Source organism: Crocuta crocuta, unplaced genomic scaffold (genome assembly GCF_008692635.1).
Source record: "Crocuta crocuta isolate KB4526 unplaced genomic scaffold, BGI_CrCroc_1.0 scaffold271, whole genome shotgun sequence".
NCBI classification, from domain to species: Eukaryota; Metazoa; Chordata; class Mammalia; order Carnivora; family Hyaenidae; genus Crocuta; species Crocuta crocuta.
This window is the reverse complement of record NW_027527824.1, coordinates 928,609-948,203: the sequence shown is the minus strand read 5'-3', so window position 1 is coordinate 948,203 and position 19,595 is coordinate 928,609. Positions and strand designations below refer to the sequence as shown.

The 19,595-nt window shown below is 38.5% G+C and overlaps 1 protein-coding gene across 2 annotated transcripts in view; it reads left to right on the top strand.

Moving 5' to 3' along the window:
• Positions 1 to 19,595, top strand: part of UVRAG (UV radiation resistance associated) — a 286,243-nt gene that overhangs the window by 40,690 nt on the left and 225,958 nt on the right. The window contains exon 4 of one of the 2 annotated variants that reach the window (XM_077776339.1): positions 11,298 to 11,459. In XM_077776339.1, coding sequence (XP_077632465.1) covers positions 11,298 to 11,459 — 162 coding nt within the window. Of the gene's footprint in view, positions 1 to 11,297; positions 11,460 to 11,796; positions 11,954 to 19,595 lie in introns of those variants that run through there. The other variant, XM_077776334.1, reaches the window with a different exon arrangement.

The window sequence follows — 19,595 nt, the reverse complement described above, 5'->3', positions numbered from 1 at the left end:
AATAGTCCTGTAGGAGTTTTGATTCAATCTTCTTAGCTTCTTGTTACTTTGAAATTTCTTTTACCTTTCCAACATTTATTTAGCAGTCTTTCCTTCCTTTAGGCTGATTGTTTGGCCTGTGATGGGAATCTTTTGTAGGTATCTCAGTAATAAAATATAAATATGCTTCCTCAATCTTTGGGAATTTCATTTAGTCTTCTAGAAAAGGATGGATGAGGTTTTCTTCTTCATCGACAAATACACCTCTAATACCAAATTCATGTTTTGTTGCTCTGTGTCTTTGCCTTTTTGTCTACATAAAAACAATACTTTTTAGGGGCGCCTGGGTGGCTCAGTCAGTTAAGCATCCAACTTTGGCTCAGGTCATGATCTCACGGTTCCTGGGTTCGAGCCCCACATCGGGCTCTGTACTGACAGCTCAGAGCCTGGAGACTGCATCGGATTCTGTGTCTCCCTCTCTCTCTGACCCTCCCCTGCTCACGTTTTCTCTCTCTCTGTCTCTCTCAGAAATAAATAAAACATTAAAAAAATCCAATACTTTTTATTGAAACAACGCACATAAGGAAGAGTTTACATGTCTTAAGTATACAACTGGATGATTTTTCTGAAATTGAATATACTTGTGTAACCAGCACGCAGGTCAAGAAATATAATATTTTTAGTGCCCCAGAAGCCCCCTCCTGCCTTCTTCAGTTACTGCTGCTGTCTTGAGTTAACATAAATTACTTTTACCTACTTTTAAGCTTTATAGAAATGAAATCATACAGTATGCACTGTTTTGTGTCTGACTTCCACTTTATAAGAATCTCAACTCTATATTGTAAGAGTCATTCATACTGTGGGTAAATTTGTACTTTGTTTGTTATATTGCATTGTGGGAATATACCAGAATTTATCCATTTTTCTATTTTTTTTAATGTTTTTTTTTTTTTTTAAATTTATTTCTAGGAGAGAGAGAGGGAGACAGCGTGAGCAGGGGAGGGTCAGAGAGAGAGGGAGTCACAGACTGAAACAGGCTCCAGGCTCTGAGCTGGCAGTCAGCACAGAGCCCGACGCGGGGCCCGAACCCACGAACCGCAAGATCATGACCTAAGCGAAAGTCGGACGCTTAACCGACTAAGCCACCCAGGCGCCCCTCCATTTTTCTATTGATAGGCATTTGGTTAGTTTCTAGTTTTGAGCTAGTATGAATACTGCTGTAAATGTTCTCCCATGTTATCTGTTGGTTGAACATGTGTGGACATTTCTGTTGAATACATATCTGAGAGTGGACCTGCAGGGAATATGCATGTGATCGCCTTCAGAATATAATGCCAAACAGCTTTCCCAGCTGAGATATTGTTTCATTTGCAGTCTGGCCAACAGTCTATGAGAGTTCTGGGTTATTCTACATTGTTGCAATCACTTGCTGCTTTTTCTATCTTTTGAATGAAAAATTTTGATAGATATTATATACTGGGTTTTTTGTTTGTTTCAGTTTATAACAGTAGAGAGATTTTATTTTACTTTTAAAATTTTTTAATGTTTTTTATTTATTTCTGAGAGAGAGAGAGAGAGAGAGACAGCATGAGCAGGGGAGGGTCAGAGAGAGAGGGAGACACAGAATCCGAAACAGGCTCCAGGCTTTGAGCTGTCAGCACAGAGCCCGACGTGGGGCTCGAACCCATGAACTGTGAGATCATGACCTGAGCCGAAGGAAGTCAGAGGCTTAACCGACTGAGCCACCCAGGCGCCCCCAGGAGAGATATTTTAAATGACAATAAAACTCAGCACGTGTGCCTGACTTAAAGGAGTGGATATTAAAAACAGCTATTTTTAAGGCTATGCTTTTAGAGACAGTGACACCTGATGACTGCCACCTGGTGGTCAAAAATTGTAGAACCGTATTGATCTAATATTTCTAAAATTAAAATTCATCTTACAAACTGAAGGTGAGTGCATGTTAGAATTGATAAATTGGGGATGCCTGCGTGGCTCACTGGGTTAAGCATCTGACTCTTGACTTTGGCTCAGGTCATGATCTCAGGGTTGGTGACATTGATCCCTGTGGTGAGTGGGCTCCATGCTGGGCATGGAGCCTACTTAAGATTCTCTCTCTCCCTCTCTCTCTCTGCCCCTTCCCTGCTCATGTGCTCTCAATCTCTCTCTCCCTCTCTCTCTGTCTGTCTGTCTCTATTAAAATATAAAGAACTAATGATAAATTGGCCTATGTTAGATGGTAATAAAGATATTGGAGTAAAATAAAGCAGAATCAGAGAGTACCTGGCAGGCCTGGTTGCGGTTTTTCTCTGGTAGTCACATAGATGAAATCATTTGAACAGGTAATTGAAAGAAGTGAGGGAACACTACGTACCTCTGTGGGCCGAGAAACAGGGAAGTACGAAGGCAGGGGTGTCCCTGAGGTTTTCAAGAACTGGCTAAGAAGCTAGTATGGCTGTGTGGAGTAGGGTGAGCAGGGGTGGTTTGAGGTCTTGCTAGGCAAGTATGACCACAGGGGCAAAGGACCTGAGGACCAGGGCAACGGCGGAAATGCCCTGGAGATTAGGAGATGGTGGTCAAGGCCTGGCTAGCAGGAGACAGATTTGGGCAAGGATACAGTTACAGGTCACACAAAATTAGGAGTGTTTGGTAGGCAAAGACACTCGACTATCTCATTTATCTATTTTCTCATGTCCCTAGCATAGTGCTTCATCCAGAGAAGTCCAATAACTGCCTAGTGCAGTGGGTAACTGAATAATCCACCTTCGACCAGCCAGGTGGTGGCAATGCGTCTCCGAGTTACAAGTCAAGAGGCCTGGTTTCTTCTCAGGTGCATTTAGTGCAGTCATTCGTCAGAGTGTGTTTTAAGTTTAAAGGTCTCTAGCTTCAGCTAGCCTGTCACACCCTCCAAACCATTTGTTAACTCTTGGATTTTTTTTTTCTTTTTGGTTCAGGAGGAGGCTAGATTGAAGGGTCATTGGTTAATTAATAACTAAAATGATTGATTGGAGTAACAAGAATGGGAGTACCCCGATTTCCTAATGTTGATTTTGTACATTTACAGAAGTACAGATGAATTATATAATGAGCCCACATGTACACCCATCTTCAACAATTATAAAGTTGATCGTTAGATACTTTTGCGAAAAGGGAGTTTTTAAACTTTTATTATGAAATTAAGAATTTCGTGGTGCAGTAAGAGGGGTGATAGTTTGTGCGTGTGTACCCATGTGTTTCTTTAATAAATAAGAGGCATCAGTTATTAAGTGCCGACTTGTGATTCAAGTAGTGTATTGGATACATGATGTACATGGTTTCTTCTGAGAGCAGTGCCACAAGGGAAGAGACATGCCTGTTTGATAGTTAGGGAGACTGAGGCTCAGACAGGCTGAGGGACTTGCTCTCGGCCCCCAGGCTGGTAGTGCCTTGTAAAACTGACATTGGAGGGCCCCATTCTTTTACAGCATTGTGCTGCCTCCCTTTACATCACATTTCCTTTAGCTTCCTTCCTTCAACTGATTAAATGTTTGCTGGAGGTCTAGTAGAGGTCAGCGATAGGCCTTCTAATTCAACAAACAAAGTTCTAGAGCCTGTATTTTTAGGGAAAGCATGTGACATAATGATCAGAACCATAACCTTTGGTTGGAGTTTTGACCGCCTGCACTGTTTTTAAATCTTTGGGGGAAAAAACTGACGGAACAGTATAAATACTTTTTATGAGTTACTGAGTGACTGTCAAAGCAAGTTTATGTTTCAGTTGAATTGTGACCAGATGAATTACCATTTCATCTCTGTGGGTACGTGTACGTGAGGAGAGAGTTGCGTCCTCTTGATTACGCCAAATTATGTTCTCCGGTGGTAAACTGCATCATCTACAGGGGTTTCTAACTTCTGTCTGGCCAACTACAAGGCTGGGGGAAGACTCAGAAAGCTGACACGTGCACAACAGGAATCTTTGCAAACGTGAAGGAGTGTTATTTACCTCAGTTTGAGAGAGGACGGCTAGGAAAGGTGTCTGACAGAAAGTAATTCCTCAGTTGAGATGTGAAGGCTGAGTAGGGGTGAATTAGAGGGAAAGAGAGCTGGTGGGGTCAAGAAATATCTACTACTTATAAAATCAGCATGCAGTTCCCAAGAGTTAGCATGTATTTTTTTGAGAAATTTTGTGATTTAAGTTGTGTTTCTTTTGAACTTTTTTAACATTGATTTAGTTTTGAGAGACAGAACACGAGTGGGGGAGGGGCAGGGAAGGAGAGGGAGACAGAGACTCGAAGCCGGCTCCAGGCTCTAAGCTGTCCGCGCAGAGCCCAGTGTGGGGCTTGATCCCACAAACTGTGAGATCATGACCTGAGTTGAAATCAAGGGTCAGACGCTTAACCGACTGAGCCACCCAGGTGCCCCTCTCCTTTCCACTTTCTGCTTCTGGCTGTGGGATCTAAAATAAGGAAAATTGTTGACACTCTCTTAAGGTCCCTTTTGTTCTAAATTTTGTCTTCTGTGATTTGGTGGGGAGAAAAAAAACAAGAACCAAATACACAAAAAAGAACATGAAAGGAATTTTAGAGACTTAGGTTCAAATTCCGGTGCTGTTTTTACTAGGGGACCTTGGATAAGACACCTAGCAGTTGTGTTTCATTGATTCTAAGGTGCACATTTTTTCCACAGTTTAATACCTTTGAAATCTAGATGCATCTTAAAATCATTACTACCTTTTTTTTAATGGCACATAAAATAATGATACTTCTTAAGGTTGGTGGTATCTCAGACTTCATGAAATTTGATATTTTGTCTTTTTAACTAATGAGGTTAACAGGTTGTCTTATTTATTGCAAGTGGACTTATCATTGAGATGAACAGGGCTGTTGTATTAAACAGATTAGCTACTTCTTACTTCTGTCTAATGCTAGGATAGGTTTCTTCTGTGTCCTTTTCATATGTTATCTGACTTTATATAGTATCTATCACTAATAAGTGTTTAAATGGCAGCCATTACTATAATTGTTATTATTCTATTTAAGCTTCATAACTCTGTGAAGTGATAGTTGTTCTGGTTTTTATAAGTGAGTATTCTAAGATACAGTGGAGATTATGTGGTTTAGGAGTCTAGCTTAATTTCAGCACTTGCCTCTCTGCCATACTGCTCCTCAGCTCTGTTTGACAGGCCAAAGGCTGAAGTTAAATGGCTTCATCAGCCACTGGTTCTGTTTGGTTGCTTGGTGCTGGTCCATCCACATTTCTAGTGACCGCTTTGGTGTCTGCAGAGCTTGCTGACTGGTCAGTTTGTGCTCTGCCCTTATTTAGCAGGGCTGCTAGAACAGTAAGGTAGGTCCTGGGAGGCTCATACAAGAATGGAATTCTGGTGATCTTAGGTTAAAATTTGTGGGTGGCTGGAATTTAGGTTTTTTAAATGATTCAGTATAAAACTGATTGCATAAATGTGTTTACTGTGTTATCATTGTGCTATTTATTGATGGTCTTTTAGTATTCTCAGACATCCATATCACTTGATCAGATATCCATTCACTAATGCAGCAATACTTATTGAGTGCCTACCGCAGGTTTTTCAAGCTTTGAAGATCTTGGAACAAATCAGACAGTGTTCCTATCTGTCAGAGCTTTTACTTTAGTGGATGGAAATCAGGCAATAAAAATATCAAACTGTAAGTGAAAAAGGCATATCAGACATAAAGTGCTGTGAAATTGGAAGTCATGTTTTATCTCCAGAAACTTCCAACAACCAAACCCACAAAACACATGCATCATTATATCCCCAAAACAAAAGCAAGCACTACCCTACTCGCCTCCCTGCTTTGATCAGAAAAATAACTGTCACAGAGCCAAGAACAGTTACTCTTGTATGAAGACTGTTTGACTGACTGATTTATATTATATTAAAATTGTTTATTCATTTATTTATTTTTTAATGTTTTATTTATTTTTGAGAGAGAGAGAGAGAGAGAGACAGCGCGAGCAGGGGAGGGGCAGAGAGAGAGGGAGACACAGAATCCGAAGCAGGCTCCAGGCTCTGAGCTAGCTGTCAGCACAGAGCCTGACATGGGGCTCGAACTCATGAACCGTGAGATCATGACCTGAGCCAAAGTCGGATGCTTAACCGACTGAGCCACCCAGGCACCCCTAAAATTGTTAATTTAATATGATAGATTATATTTACATTTAGCAATGAAAACCCTGACATTTAATATAGGGGAAATAAATGAAATTAATCAATGTGTTGTAGTTCAGTTCTATTGATGTCTAAAGCTCCTTAACATTTGGACTTTTCAGACTGTTTCAACTATCTGAATGATTCTCTTAATGAAAAATAAAGTTTTTTCAGAGCGTAAAGTTGACCTTGTCATTCTTACCTTAAAACCTTTCTCCCCATATTTGTACAAAGTAAAAGTACTCCATGGCAAGGCAGAGACAGAGTGTGATCAGGGGAGGGGCAGAGAGAGAGGGAGACACAATCTGAAGCAGGCCCCAGGCTCTGAGCTGTCAGCACAAGAGCCCGATGCGGGGCTGGAACCCACAAGACGTGAGATCATGACCGTAGTGAAAGTTGGCCAGTTAACCAACTGGTTAGCCACCTAGGTGCCCCTAGTTTTATTTATTTATTTATTTATTTATTTATTTATTTATTTATTTATTTAGTAAGATTTTTAAAATTGTTATTTTTAAGTAATCTCTATGCCCAACATAGGGCTCAAACTCATGACCCTGAGATCAAGAGTTGCATGCTTTATCAACTGAGCCAGCCAAGTGCCCCCAAAGATCTTTCAGTTTAGTACTTCACTTATTTCTTGAGCTTTGTGTACTGTTAACTCCTGCATGCATTCCAGTTGTCTTAGCTCCCTGACCACATCTAACTACATCATACTGCTGACCCTTGTTTTATGGTGTTGCCTGTGCCTGTAATTCCTTTTCTTAACCTGGGGAAATCCTGTTTGTCCTTTAAGAACCAAGTTCCACAGCCTCTGTGGTGATGTCTTTCCACGATTCAGATTAATAGAACTCCCCTGTGACCCCGCAGTAGCACTGCTAGGAATTTACCCAAGGGATACAGGAGTGCTGATGCATAGGGGCACATGGACCCCAGTGTTCGTAGCAGCACTCTCAACGATAGCCAAAACATGGAAAGAACTTAAGTGTCCATTGACTGATGAATGGATCAAGAAGATGTGGTTTATCTATACGATGGAATACTACATGGCAATGAGAAAGAATGAAATCTGGCCATTTGTAGCAACATGGATGGAACTAGAGGGTGTTATGCTGAGCGAAATAAGTCAGGCAGAGAAGGACAAATACCATATGTTTGCATATATAGGTGGATTAGGAGGAAGTTCACGGAGGATGATGCGGGAGAAGAATGGGAATAATAGTTGGGGAGAGGGAGGGAGGCAAATCCTGAGAGACTCTTGAATGCTGAGGGTTAATGGGGGGAGGGGGAGAGGAAGGGGGTGATGGGCATGGAGGAGGGCACTTGTGGGGATGAGCACTGGGTGTTATATGGAAACCAACTTGACAATAAACTATTTAAGAAACAAAGTTCATTTACTCCCTTCTGTGTTTTGTAACCTTTTGCATAATTCTTTTACAGAATTTTTCATGAAATAATGTAATTATTTAAAGAAAGGTTTGAATCTAATAATTGAGAGGTATTTTGAGGGCATTGTTTATGTATTGGTTCTTAATAGTTGTGCATTAAGTATTGAATAAATAGATGAACTACCGTATGTGGCCTTATTAATGAGAACTTAGAATATATCCTCCTAATGACAATAAATAAACAGCAAAATTCAGAAGTACTGGTGGTCATTCCGACGAGCTGCATGCAGGATGGGCTTTGCTTCTAGGGCAGGGCAGGGCGGCCAGTGCTGTGGAGAAGCCTGGAGAACAGGTAGAGCTATTCTCCGTGAGGGGGACGAACGCATCGAGCTGGCTAAGGGATCTATTTCTGCTGGCTTCGGCTGGAGAAGTGCTGAGTCTGTCTCTTTTCCGGCCTTGTCAGGATGGGGATATCAGAGCCGTCCTGGGCTTTGTCATCTGTTGAGCCCCTACTGTGTGTCTGGTGCTTTGGGGGATGGTCCTCTGAGGAAGAATTATCATCTCATTTTACAGAGGAGGAAACAAACCCAGGGAACTTACACAGATTTCTCCAGCTCACCACACTAACGTGGCCTCGTTGGGTTGGTTGGTTTTTGTTGGTTTTAAGACCATCATGGACCCGCGTGGGTCCTGGCCCTCTCGTCCCTGCATTCACACTCTCCCTGGGTGACCTGGCTCGTGACACGGCTGCTGCTTCCACCCTTACCTCTCTTCTGGGCTCCAGACTGCCAGCCTGACGGCCGTGCTCACATATCCCAAAGGCATCTCACTCCTGGCATGTTCAAGAGCGGACTCCCGGTTCTTTCCCACCCCCGCCCCCATCTCGTGTCCCTTAGCCTCTGCCAGCCTCCCCCTGCACAGAAAGTGGCACATCATCTGCCCAGTAGTGTGAGGCAGAAGCCCAGGGACCTTCTAGATTCCTCCCTTACCTGTCAGCCCATCAGCAACTCCTGTCACATCTAGCTCCAAATCCCATCTCCCTCTCCTGCCCCACGTCCATTCTCCAGCTCCCAGACCATCACCTGCAGGCAGCACTGCGGTAGCCTCTGTACTGACGTTCCTCCTTCTCGTACTGTTTTCTTCACTCAGCAAATGGCCATCAGGTGCTCATGTACTGTTTACAGGTAAACCTCAGTTTACTGCGCTTCACAGATAATGTGCTTCTACAAATTGAATGTTTATGACAACCTGGCTTTGAGCAAGTCTGTTGGCACCATTTTTCTAAAAACATTTGTTTACTTTCTGTCTCTGTGTCATGTTTTACCGATTCTCACAATATTTCAAAATTTTCATTATAATTGTAATGGTGATCTGTGACATTGCTATCACAGTTGTTCTGGGGCACCATGCACTGCAGCCATATAAGACGGTGAACTTAATTGATAAATGGTGTATGTGTTCTGACTGCTCCACTGACCAGCCCATTTCCCTGCTTCTCTCCCTCCTTGGGCTTCCCTATTCTCCCCCGAGACACAACAATATTGAGGTTAGGCCAGTTAATAACCCTACAATGGCCTATTAAATGTTCAAGTGAAATAAAGAGTCACATGTCTCTTGCTTTACATCACAAGCTAGAAATGATTAAGCTTTTTGAGGAGAGTATGTTGAAAGCCAAGATATACCAAAGCTAGGCCTCTTGTACCCAGTAGTTAACTAAGTTGTGAATATAAAGGAAAGGTTTTTGAAGGAAATTAAAAGTTCTACTCCAGTGAACACACGATGATAAAAAAGTGAAAACAGTCTTATTGCTGATGTGGAGAAGGTTTGAGAGGTCCGGATCGGAGATCAAACCAACCACAACATTTCCTTAAGTCAAAGTTTAATCCAGAGCAAGAGCCTAACTTTCTTCAATTACATGAAGGCTGGGAGGAGTGAGGAAACTACAGAAGAAAAATTTGAAGCTAGCATAGGTTGGTTCATGAGGTTTAAGGAAAGAAACTGTCTCTATAACATAAAAGTGCAAGGTGAGGCAGCAAGTGCTAACATAGAAGCTGCAGCAATTTACCCAGAAGATCTGGTGAAGATAGTTAATAAAGGTGGCTACATTAAACAACAGATTTTCAGTGTAGATCAAATAGCCTTCTTAATTGGAAAAAGGTGTAATCTAGGACTTTCACAGCTAAAAAAGTCAATGCCTAGTTTCAAAGCTTCAAAAGAACAGTCTGACTCTCTTGTTATGAGCTAATGCAGCTGGTGGCTGCATTATGTCAATGTCATTTACCATTTTGAAAATTTTAGGGCCCTTAAAAATTGTGCTAAATCTGTCCTGCCTGTGCTCTGTAAATGAAGCAGGAAAGCCTGAATGGCAGTATATCTGTTTATAAGATTTCATGAATATTTTAAGCCCACTGTTGAGATCTGCTCAGAAAAAGATTCTTTTCAAAATACTACTCCTTATTGACAATGCACCTGGTCACTTAAGACCTCTGATGGAGATACAATGAAATTAATGTTGTTTTCATGCCTGCTAACACAACATCCATTCTATAGCCCATGGATCCAAGAAATCGTTTCAATATTCAACTCTTATTATTTAAGAAATACATTTCATAAGGTTGTAGCTGCTATAGATAGTGATACTGGCAGATCTGGGCAAAGCCAATAGAAAACCTTCCAGAAAAGATTCACCATTCTAGATGCCATTAAGAACATTGTGATTCATGGGAAGAGGTCAGAATATCAATATTGATAGGATTTTGGAAAAAGCTGATTCCAACCCTCATGGATGACTTTATGGGGTTCAAGACTTCAGTGGAGGAAATAACTACAGACATGGTAGAAATAGTGAGAGAATTAAAATTACATGAAGAGCCTTAAGACCAGACTGAATTGCTGTGATCTCATGATAAAACTTGAACAGATGAGGACTGGCTTCTCATGGATGAACAAAGAAAGTGGTTTCTTGAGAAAGAACTACTCCTGGTTAAGATCCTGTGAAGATGGTTGAAATGACAAGAAAGGATTTAGGATATTACATAAATTTAGTTGTTAAAAAACAGCGGTAGGTTTGATTGTAATTTTGAAAGAGGTTTTACTGCAGGTAAAATACTATCAAACATCATTGCATATACCAACATCAACACTGAGGCAAGACCCTCCACCAGCAAAAAGTTTATGACTTGCTCAATACTCAGATGATGGTTACATTTTTAAGCAATATTTTTTTAAGGTTTATTTATTTTTGAGAAAGGGGAGGAACAGAGAGAGGGGGGAGAGAAGATCTGAAGTGGGCAGTGTGCTGACAGCAGAGAGCCTCATATGGGGCTTAAACTCACAAATGTTGAGATCATGACCTGAGCCGAAGTCAGACGCTTAACTGACTGAGCCACCCAGGTGCCCCAGCAATAAAGTATTTTTTAAGTAAATACATTTTTTTAGACATAATGCTATTAAACACTTAAGAGACTGTGTTATAGTGTAAACATAACTTTTCTATACAGAGAGAAACCAGAAGATTCATTTGACTTGCTTTAGTGTGATAACTGGCTTTATTGTGGTAGTCTGGGACCAAACTGGCAGTTAGCTCTAAGGTATGCTTATACCATTATCACTCCCATCGTGTTAATTGGAATGTCTTCCTGATTCATTTAAGTTTGTCATTTACTGTATTTATGAGGTCTTTTGGTTTTTAAAAACAAAATGATTTATAATTGAAATAATTATTAACAAGTTAGAGTCTTCATAAAGCATGCTTTCCTTTCTGTCAACAGAATCCAACATGGCGGAGTCTCGATTTTGGAATAATGCCAGACCGTCTTGATACATCTGTGTCTTGTTTCGTGGTGAAGATATGGGGTGGAAAGGAGGACATCTACCAGCTTTTGATTGAATGGAAAGTCTGTTTGGATGGGCTGAAATACTTGGGTCAGCAGGTAATTTTTGTTTATTTATTTATTCATTCATTTTTAATGTTTATTTTTGAGAGAGAGAAATTTACTTATTTATTTTTAATGTTTATTTATTTTTGAGAGAACATGAATGAGGGAGGGGCAGAAAGAGAGGGAGACACAGAATCCAAAGCAGGTTNTGCTTATACCATTATCACTCCCATCGTGTTAATTGGAATGTCTTCCTGATTCATTTAAGTTTGTCATTTACTGTATTTATGAGGTCTTTTGGTTTTTAAAAACAAAATGATTTATAATTGAAATAATTATTAACAAGTTAGAGTCTTCATAAAGCATGCTTTCCTTTCTGTCAACAGAATCCAACATGGCGGAGTCTCGATTTTGGAATAATGCCAGACCGTCTTGATACATCTGTGTCTTGTTTCGTGGTGAAGATATGGGGTGGAAAGGAGGACATCTACCAGCTTTTGATTGAATGGAAAGTCTGTTTGGATGGGCTGAAATACTTGGGTCAGCAGGTAATTTTTGTTTATTTATTTATTCATTCATTTTTAATGTTTATTTTTGAGAGAGAGAAATTTACTTATTTATTTTTAATGTTTATTTATTTTTGAGAGAACATGAATGAGGGAGGGGCAGAAAGAGAGGGAGACACAGAATCCAAAGCAGGTTCCAGGCTCTGAGCTGTCAGCACAGAGCCTGACATGGGGCTGAACCCATGAGCCACGAGATCATGACCTGAGCCAAAGACGGACACTCATCTGACTGAGCCACCCGGTTTTCCCCCCCGCCTTTTTTTTAATGTTCAGGTTTTTTTAGATTCTAGTTATGAGTAGTTGTCTTCTCTAAATTAATATATCTAATCTTTCTGTAGAATTTTATGATTCTACATTTCTGATTATAAAGAGACAACTTTTATGATTATTTACTTAATTATAGAAATTTGAGTCATTATCAAGTTTAAAAAATAATTTTTAGCTGAAGATACTTATGAGAAAGCACTCTAAGCTGCTAAATTAAGAAAAATTTTTTTCTGGGAGGTGGGTAGGAAAGAATATACTTTCCTATAGCATTCTGGTTCTTCTGTTTCATTGGATATTCCCCAAAAGAATCTAAAAACTAAGTTGCAAATATGGAATGTGCTATTAAGTGCTTTTCTTATGATCTGTAGAGTTGAGTTGTTTCAGGAATAAGGAGAGCTGCTGTTTATTGAGCTCGGGGATAACAATTGCCTGGTTTATATATTGCTACCAATCCCCTATGAGTGATGTAGCTATTGGATCATAGCACCCTTCTAGCTGAGCTCAGAAGTGGCTCCATAATCCCTTCTGACACTGATACCTATCAGCCTTGTGAAGTTTGGTATTATTGCCCTTATTTTCCACATGGTTCCACATTGAACCATAGAGAATATAAAAAACTGTTCAAGATCACACTGCTGAGTGGAGCTGGTATTTAAATCCAGGCCTGGCTGACTTACAAATTTATTCTTTGTTCTGTACCATACTGCTACATTCATGTAGTCATTGGTAGCCCACTTACCTTGGAATGAGTGCTGTGTCTATTTTGTGATCCCTGAGGGACTTCTGTTAAAAGTAGCTCTAAGATGTTAGTCATATCTATGAATATTCTTGATGTTTCTTAATATTTATTCAATATAGACTTTCTGGTATATTTCTTCGAAAGAATCAGTTTAATTCTACATATTTTTTTCAGCTAAAAAAAACCCCTCTGCCCTCATTTTGCTTATTATATACTTTATTTTGTGTCCTCTTTTTTAGTGACCAGAACAATGCATATGATAGACGTTTTCCATAATGAAATTCTAACTGCTACGAATTCTTAATCTTTTTTGTTCTTATATTATTCCTCCCATTTTAGGACTGGTCTTAATAAAAACTTATAATGATTTTTAGCTTAGGGCTTTTTTTCCCTCTTTCATTATGATATACTGTCGCCTTTAATCTGGCCAGCCAGAGCCCTGCACTGAGGCACAGACTCTTTCTATCTTCCCATACACCATAGTTGACTCTCTGTGGATAGACATTGGTATTGAGCACTTGTTAGTTTCTCTTCTGAAAGTATCTTCATTTCTTGAAGGTTGATGCTTCTTAACATTAGAGTTGTATGGCTGTGGAAGATAGCTTATAGAAGCAAAGAGGGTGGCCTTCATGATTTTCAATTCACATATTCCTTAGATAGTGATCTCCGTGTTTATGTAGAACCTGCCCTAATTGCAGAGCGTCAGCTTTCAGTTGTCTTATTACAAAGCTGGTTATGCTGGTATTAGGGAGAACAAGAGAAAGAGAGAACATGTTTTAAAACCAATTAGAAGCTTTGTATCATTGTAGAAAGTCAAAACTCACCTATGAAATAGATATAAGCAATATACTACTAGAAACTCAGATAAAATGGAATTACAAATTGGGGCATGTGGGTGGCTCAGTTGGTTAAACGTCTGGCTTTGGCTCAGGTCATGATCTCATGGTTCATAGGTTCGAGCCCTGCATCAGGCTCTGTGCTGACAGCTCAGAGCCTGGGGCCTGCCTTGGATTCCGTGTCTCCCCCTCTCTCTACCCCTCCCCCACTCATGCTCCATCTCTCTCTCAAAAATAAACATTAAAAAAAATAGAATTACAAATTTTCAGACTAAGCAAGACTAAGATGTATCAGGATAATAGCCAGAATTACTTAGGTTCATTGATCATGTGCTTTCTACCAGGCATTGTTCTTACTATTAAGGATCCATAGATGGGTAACACAAGATCCTTAGACTTGGCAAACTGATAATTGATGAATACTTACATAGACTGCACAGTACCTTACTGTTTTGATTACCGTGGCTTTGTAATACAATTTGGAGGAGTATATGGAATGGGTATTTAAATAGGTCTAGGAAGAGTCAGGTCGGGCTGACTTCTGAATGAATTTTTTTTGCAAGTCAGGTTTGTTGAGGTATAATGTATAGACAATATAATGCACTCTTTTAAGGTATATAGTTCAGTAGGTTTGACAAATGTGTAAAGCCTAGTAGCCACCACCACAATGAGTAATGCTGCTGTGAATATTTAAATATAGGTCTTTTTGTGGACATATGTTGTCATTTCTCTTGAGTAAATACCTAGGAATGGGATTTCCGAGTCTAGTGGTAAGTGTGTGCTGAAATTTATAAAAAGCTGCCAAACTGTTTTCCATTCTGGCAGGTTTTGGCCATTCTGATGGATTTGAAGTGGAATCTTGTGATTCTTTTTTTTAAAGTATTTATTTTAATTACCTGGTACTCATCATGACAAGTGTACTCCTTAATCCCCATCACCTATTTCAGCTATTCCTCTACTCAACTCCCCTCTGGTAACCATCAGTTTTCTCTCTATAGTTAAGAGTCTTGTATCTTGGTTTGCCTCTGTCTTTCTTTTATCCTCTCATTCGTTTTGTTACTTAAATTCCACACATGAATGAAATGATATGGCATTTTTCTTTCTCTGACTTATTTCACTTAGCATTATAGTCTCTAGCCCCATCCAAATCATTGCAAATGGCAAGCTTTCATTATTTTTTATGGCTGAGTAATATTCCATCATGTGTGTGCGCGCATGCGTGCAGACACACACACACACACACACACACACACACACATTCACAGATACCACATCTTTATCCATTCATCAGTCAATGGACACTTGGGCTGCTTCCATATCTTGGCTGCTGTAAATAATGGTGCTATAAACATAGGGGTGCATGTATCCCTTTGAATTAATGTTTTTGTATTATTTGGGGAAATACTTAATAGTGTAATTGCTAGATCATAGTGTAGTTCTATTTTTAACTTTTTGAGGAACCTCCATACTATTTTCCACAGTGGCTGCACCAGTTTGCATTCCCACCAGCAGTGTGTATGTGTTCCTTTTTCCCTACATTCTACAACTCCTTGTTGTTTCTTGTATCTTGATTTTAGCCATTCTGAGCTGTGAGGTGATATTTCATTGTAGTTTTGATTTGCATTTCCCTGATGGTAAGTGATGCTGAGCATCTTTTCATGTGTCTGTTGTCAGTGTATGTCTTCTTTGTAGAAATGTCTGTTCATGTCTTCTGCCCTTTTTAAAATCGGATTATTTGCTTTTTGGGTGTTGAGTTTTATGAATTCTTTATATATTTTGGATATTAACCCTTTATTGGATATGTCATTTGCAAATATCTTCTCCCATTCAGTAGGCTGCCTTTAAGTTTTGTTGATTGTTTCCTTTGCTGTGCAGAAGCTTTTTATTTTGATGTAGTCCCAATAGTTTAATTTTGCTTTTATTTCCTTTGCCTCAGGGGACAAATATTGCTACAGCCAGTGTCAGAAAAATTACTGTCTGTGTTCTTCTCTGGGATTTTTATGGTTTCAGGTCTCACATTTAGGTCTTTAATCCATTTTGAATTTATTTTTGTGTATGGTATAAGAAAGCGGTCCAGTTTCATTCTTTTGCGTGTGTCTGTCCAGTTTTCCCAACACCGATTTGTTGAAGAGATTGTCTGTTTCCTGTTGGATATTCTTTCCTGCTTTGTCAAAGATTAATTGACCATATCATTGTGAGTTTATTTCTGGATTTTCTGTTCTGTTGCATTGATCTATATGTCGGTTTTTATGCCAGTACCATACTGTTTTGATTATGGCAGCTTTGTAATATAACTTTTTTAGAATTATGATGTCTCCAGCTTTGTTTTTCTTTTTCAAGATTGCTTTGACTATTCAGGGTCTTTTGTGGTTCCATATACATTTTAGGATTGTTTATTCTATTTCTGTGAAAAATGCGGCTGATATTTTGGTTGACATTACATTAAATGTGTAGATTGCTTTGAGTAGTAAGACATTAAAAATTTTTTTAATGTTTATTCATTTTTGAGAGAGAGGGAGAGACAGAGTGTGAGCCAGGAAGGGGAAGAGAGGGAGGGAGATACAGAATCTGACTCTGAGCTGTTAGCACAGACCTGAGCTGAAGCTGATGCTTAATCGACTGAGGTACCCAGGTGCCCTTAAGGAATAAGACATTTTAACAGTATTTGTTCTTCAAGTCCATGAGTGTAGAATTTGGAATGTCTTTCCATTTGTTTGCTTTGTCTTTAATTTCTTTCATCAGTGTTTTGTAGTTTGCAGAGCATAGGTTTTTTCACTGCTTTGGTTAGGAATATTCCTAGGTATCTTATATTTTGGGTACAATTATAAATGGAATTTATTTCTTAATTGCTCTTTCTTCTCTTTCTGCTGCTTTTTATGGGTATATAGAATCTTGTGATTTTAATTTTAATTTCTCTGGTGATGAAATCATGTTGAGCAGTTAAAAAAATGTTTGTCATCAGTCTCTCTCTCACCCTTTTTTTGGTAAAATATTCATTCAGATTTTTGCCCTCTTATTTGGTTGTTTGAATTCTCATTATTGAGTAGATTTCTGTATGTATTCTGGATATGAGTCAGTTCTTTATAAGATATGTATTTTCCAAATATTTTCTGCAAGTCTGTGGCTTGTCTTCATTTCTTTAAGTGCCATTCAAAGAACAGAATCTGGTAAGTGTTGATGAAGTCTGCTATATTTTTACTTTAATGTTTCATGCTTTTTGTGTTTTATCTAAGATATATTCACCTAGTTCAAGGTCACAAAGATTTCTCCTATGGAGTTTTTTCTCTAGAAGCTTTACAGTATTAGTTTTATGTTTATGCCAATGATCATTTTTAATTAACTTTTAAAGTGTAAGGTTCATTGTTTTGCAGATAGATGAACATTTGCTCCCTGTACTTTGTTGTAAGAGCTCTTATTTCTCCACTGAATTACTTTGTTATCTTTGTTGAAATGAATTATTTAAAATCATTTGTGTAGGTCTGTTTCTGGACTCTATTGTATTTTATTGATCTACATGTCTGTCTTATGCCAATACTACATGACCTTGAATAGTGTAGTTTTATACATCATGAATTCAGGTAATATGAATCCTCCAACTTTGATCTTTTCTCAGAGTTGTTCTGGCTGTTCTAGATCTTTTGCCTTTACGTATATACTTTAGGATTAATTTGTCAATTCTACAAAAATGTAAGAAAATTTGGGGAGAATTGACATCTTAATAGTATCGAGTATTTCAATCTATGGACATGGTATCCCTCCATTTGTGAAAATCTTTTTATTTCACTCATCAGCATTTCGTAGTTTTCAGTATACAGATCTTGTGCATATTTTGATAAATTTGTAACTGTGGATTACACATTTTTAATGCTAATTTAAATGCTGTTCCTTTAAAAAAAATTCCTATTTGCAATTGTTGATAATTGCAATATATTACATAAACATAAACATTTATGCTAATATATACATAAACATTTCTGTTTTGAGCATGTATTCTCTGACCTTGCTAAACTCATTTATTAGTCTAGTAGTTTTTTTGGTAGATTCCTCTTATAGATTCTCATATAGGTGGTCTTATCTGTGAACACACTGTTCAATTTCTTCCTAATGGGTATGTCTTTTTTCTCTTTTTTTTGTCTTATTTCGTTGGTTGAGACTTCAGTACAGTGTAATGTTGAATAGAAGCGCGTAGAGTGGACGGTCTTGTTTTGTTACTGATGTTGGTATTCAGTCCTTCACTATTAAGTATAATATCCATGAGGGATATTGGTCTGTACTTTTCTTGCATTGTCCTTGTCTGGTTTAGTGTGAGAGTAATGCTGGTCTTGTAAAATAGATTGGGAAGTGTTTAGTTTTTATTTTCTGGAGGAATTTGTGTAAAGTTGGCATTAATTATTCCACAGATGTTGACAGAATTCTTCGGTGAACCCATCTGGGTGTTAACATTTCCCTGTGGGCAAATTTAAAAGTATAACTTCTGTTACTTAACTAGATATGGGGCTTTTTAGGTTATCTATGTCTTTTTGAGTGAGCTTTGATAGTTTGTTTTCCTACGAGTTTGTCACTTTCACCTAAGTTTTCAAGTTTATTAGTATAAAAATTTCCATAATATTACTATGTTCTTGTAACGCATATAGGCTGTCTAATGATGCTTTCCTCTTTCATTCTTGCTATCAGTAATTTCTGTCTCTTTCTGCTCTTAATCACTCTGCCTAGAGAGTTATCCATTTTCTTAGCTTTTCAGAGAACTAGTATTTGGTTTCATTGATTATCGTTATTTTCAGTTTCATTGATTTCTCATTTTGTACTTATAATTTCTTTCTTTTGCTTGCTTTGAGTTTACTTTGTTCTTCTTTACTAGTTTCTTAAGGTAGGATTTTCCATTACTGTTTTGAGACTTATCTTTTTTAAAGTAAGCACTTAATAAATTTTCCTCTAAGCCTTGCTGTAACCCTGACTCACAAGCTTTGGTGTTGTACTTTCATTTTCATTCAATTCAAAATATTTTCTAATTTTCCTTTTATTTCTTATTGATTCAAGGGTTATTTAGAGGCATGGTGTTTAATTTTCAAACATTTGTAGATTTTACAGATGTCCTTCTTTTGTTGATTCCTACTTGAATTCTGTCGAATTTAGAGAAAATAGTTTATGTGATTTCAATCCTTTTAGCTTTCGTGTGGTTTATTGTATGGCCCAGAATATAGGATCTCTTTTTGGTGGATGTTTCCTGTACATGTGATGTGTATACTGTTGTCACTGAATGGACGGTTTTACAAACATTAGTTAGGTTAAATTGATTGATCATCTTGAGTGAAATTTGGGTAACATGTTGGATTTAGCCAGAGGAGATGGGGGTAAGCACAGAAGTGTGATATACAGCATAATCTGATTCATTCATTTCTAGTTGCGGAAACTAGGGTCCAGAGTGAAGATGGAGCTTAGATATTATCTTTAAACTGTCTTTTTGAAAATAGAAAATAATTTTAATCTTATGTTTTTTTCTAGGACTTTATGTTATTTTTTTAATGTTTATTCTTTTGAGAGAGAAACAGAACACGAGGAGGGGAGGGGCAGAGAGAAAGGGAGACACAGAACTCGAAGCAGGGTCCAGGCTCTGAGCTGTCATCATAGAGCCCAATGTGGAGCTTGAACTCACAGACCATGAGATCTTGAGCTGAAGTCAGATGCTCAACCAACTGAGCCACCCAGTCGTGCCAGGACTTTATGTTTTTTAAAGCACTTTTATGGACTAACTGGATTGTGTTTTCTTTGAGATCAGAGAATA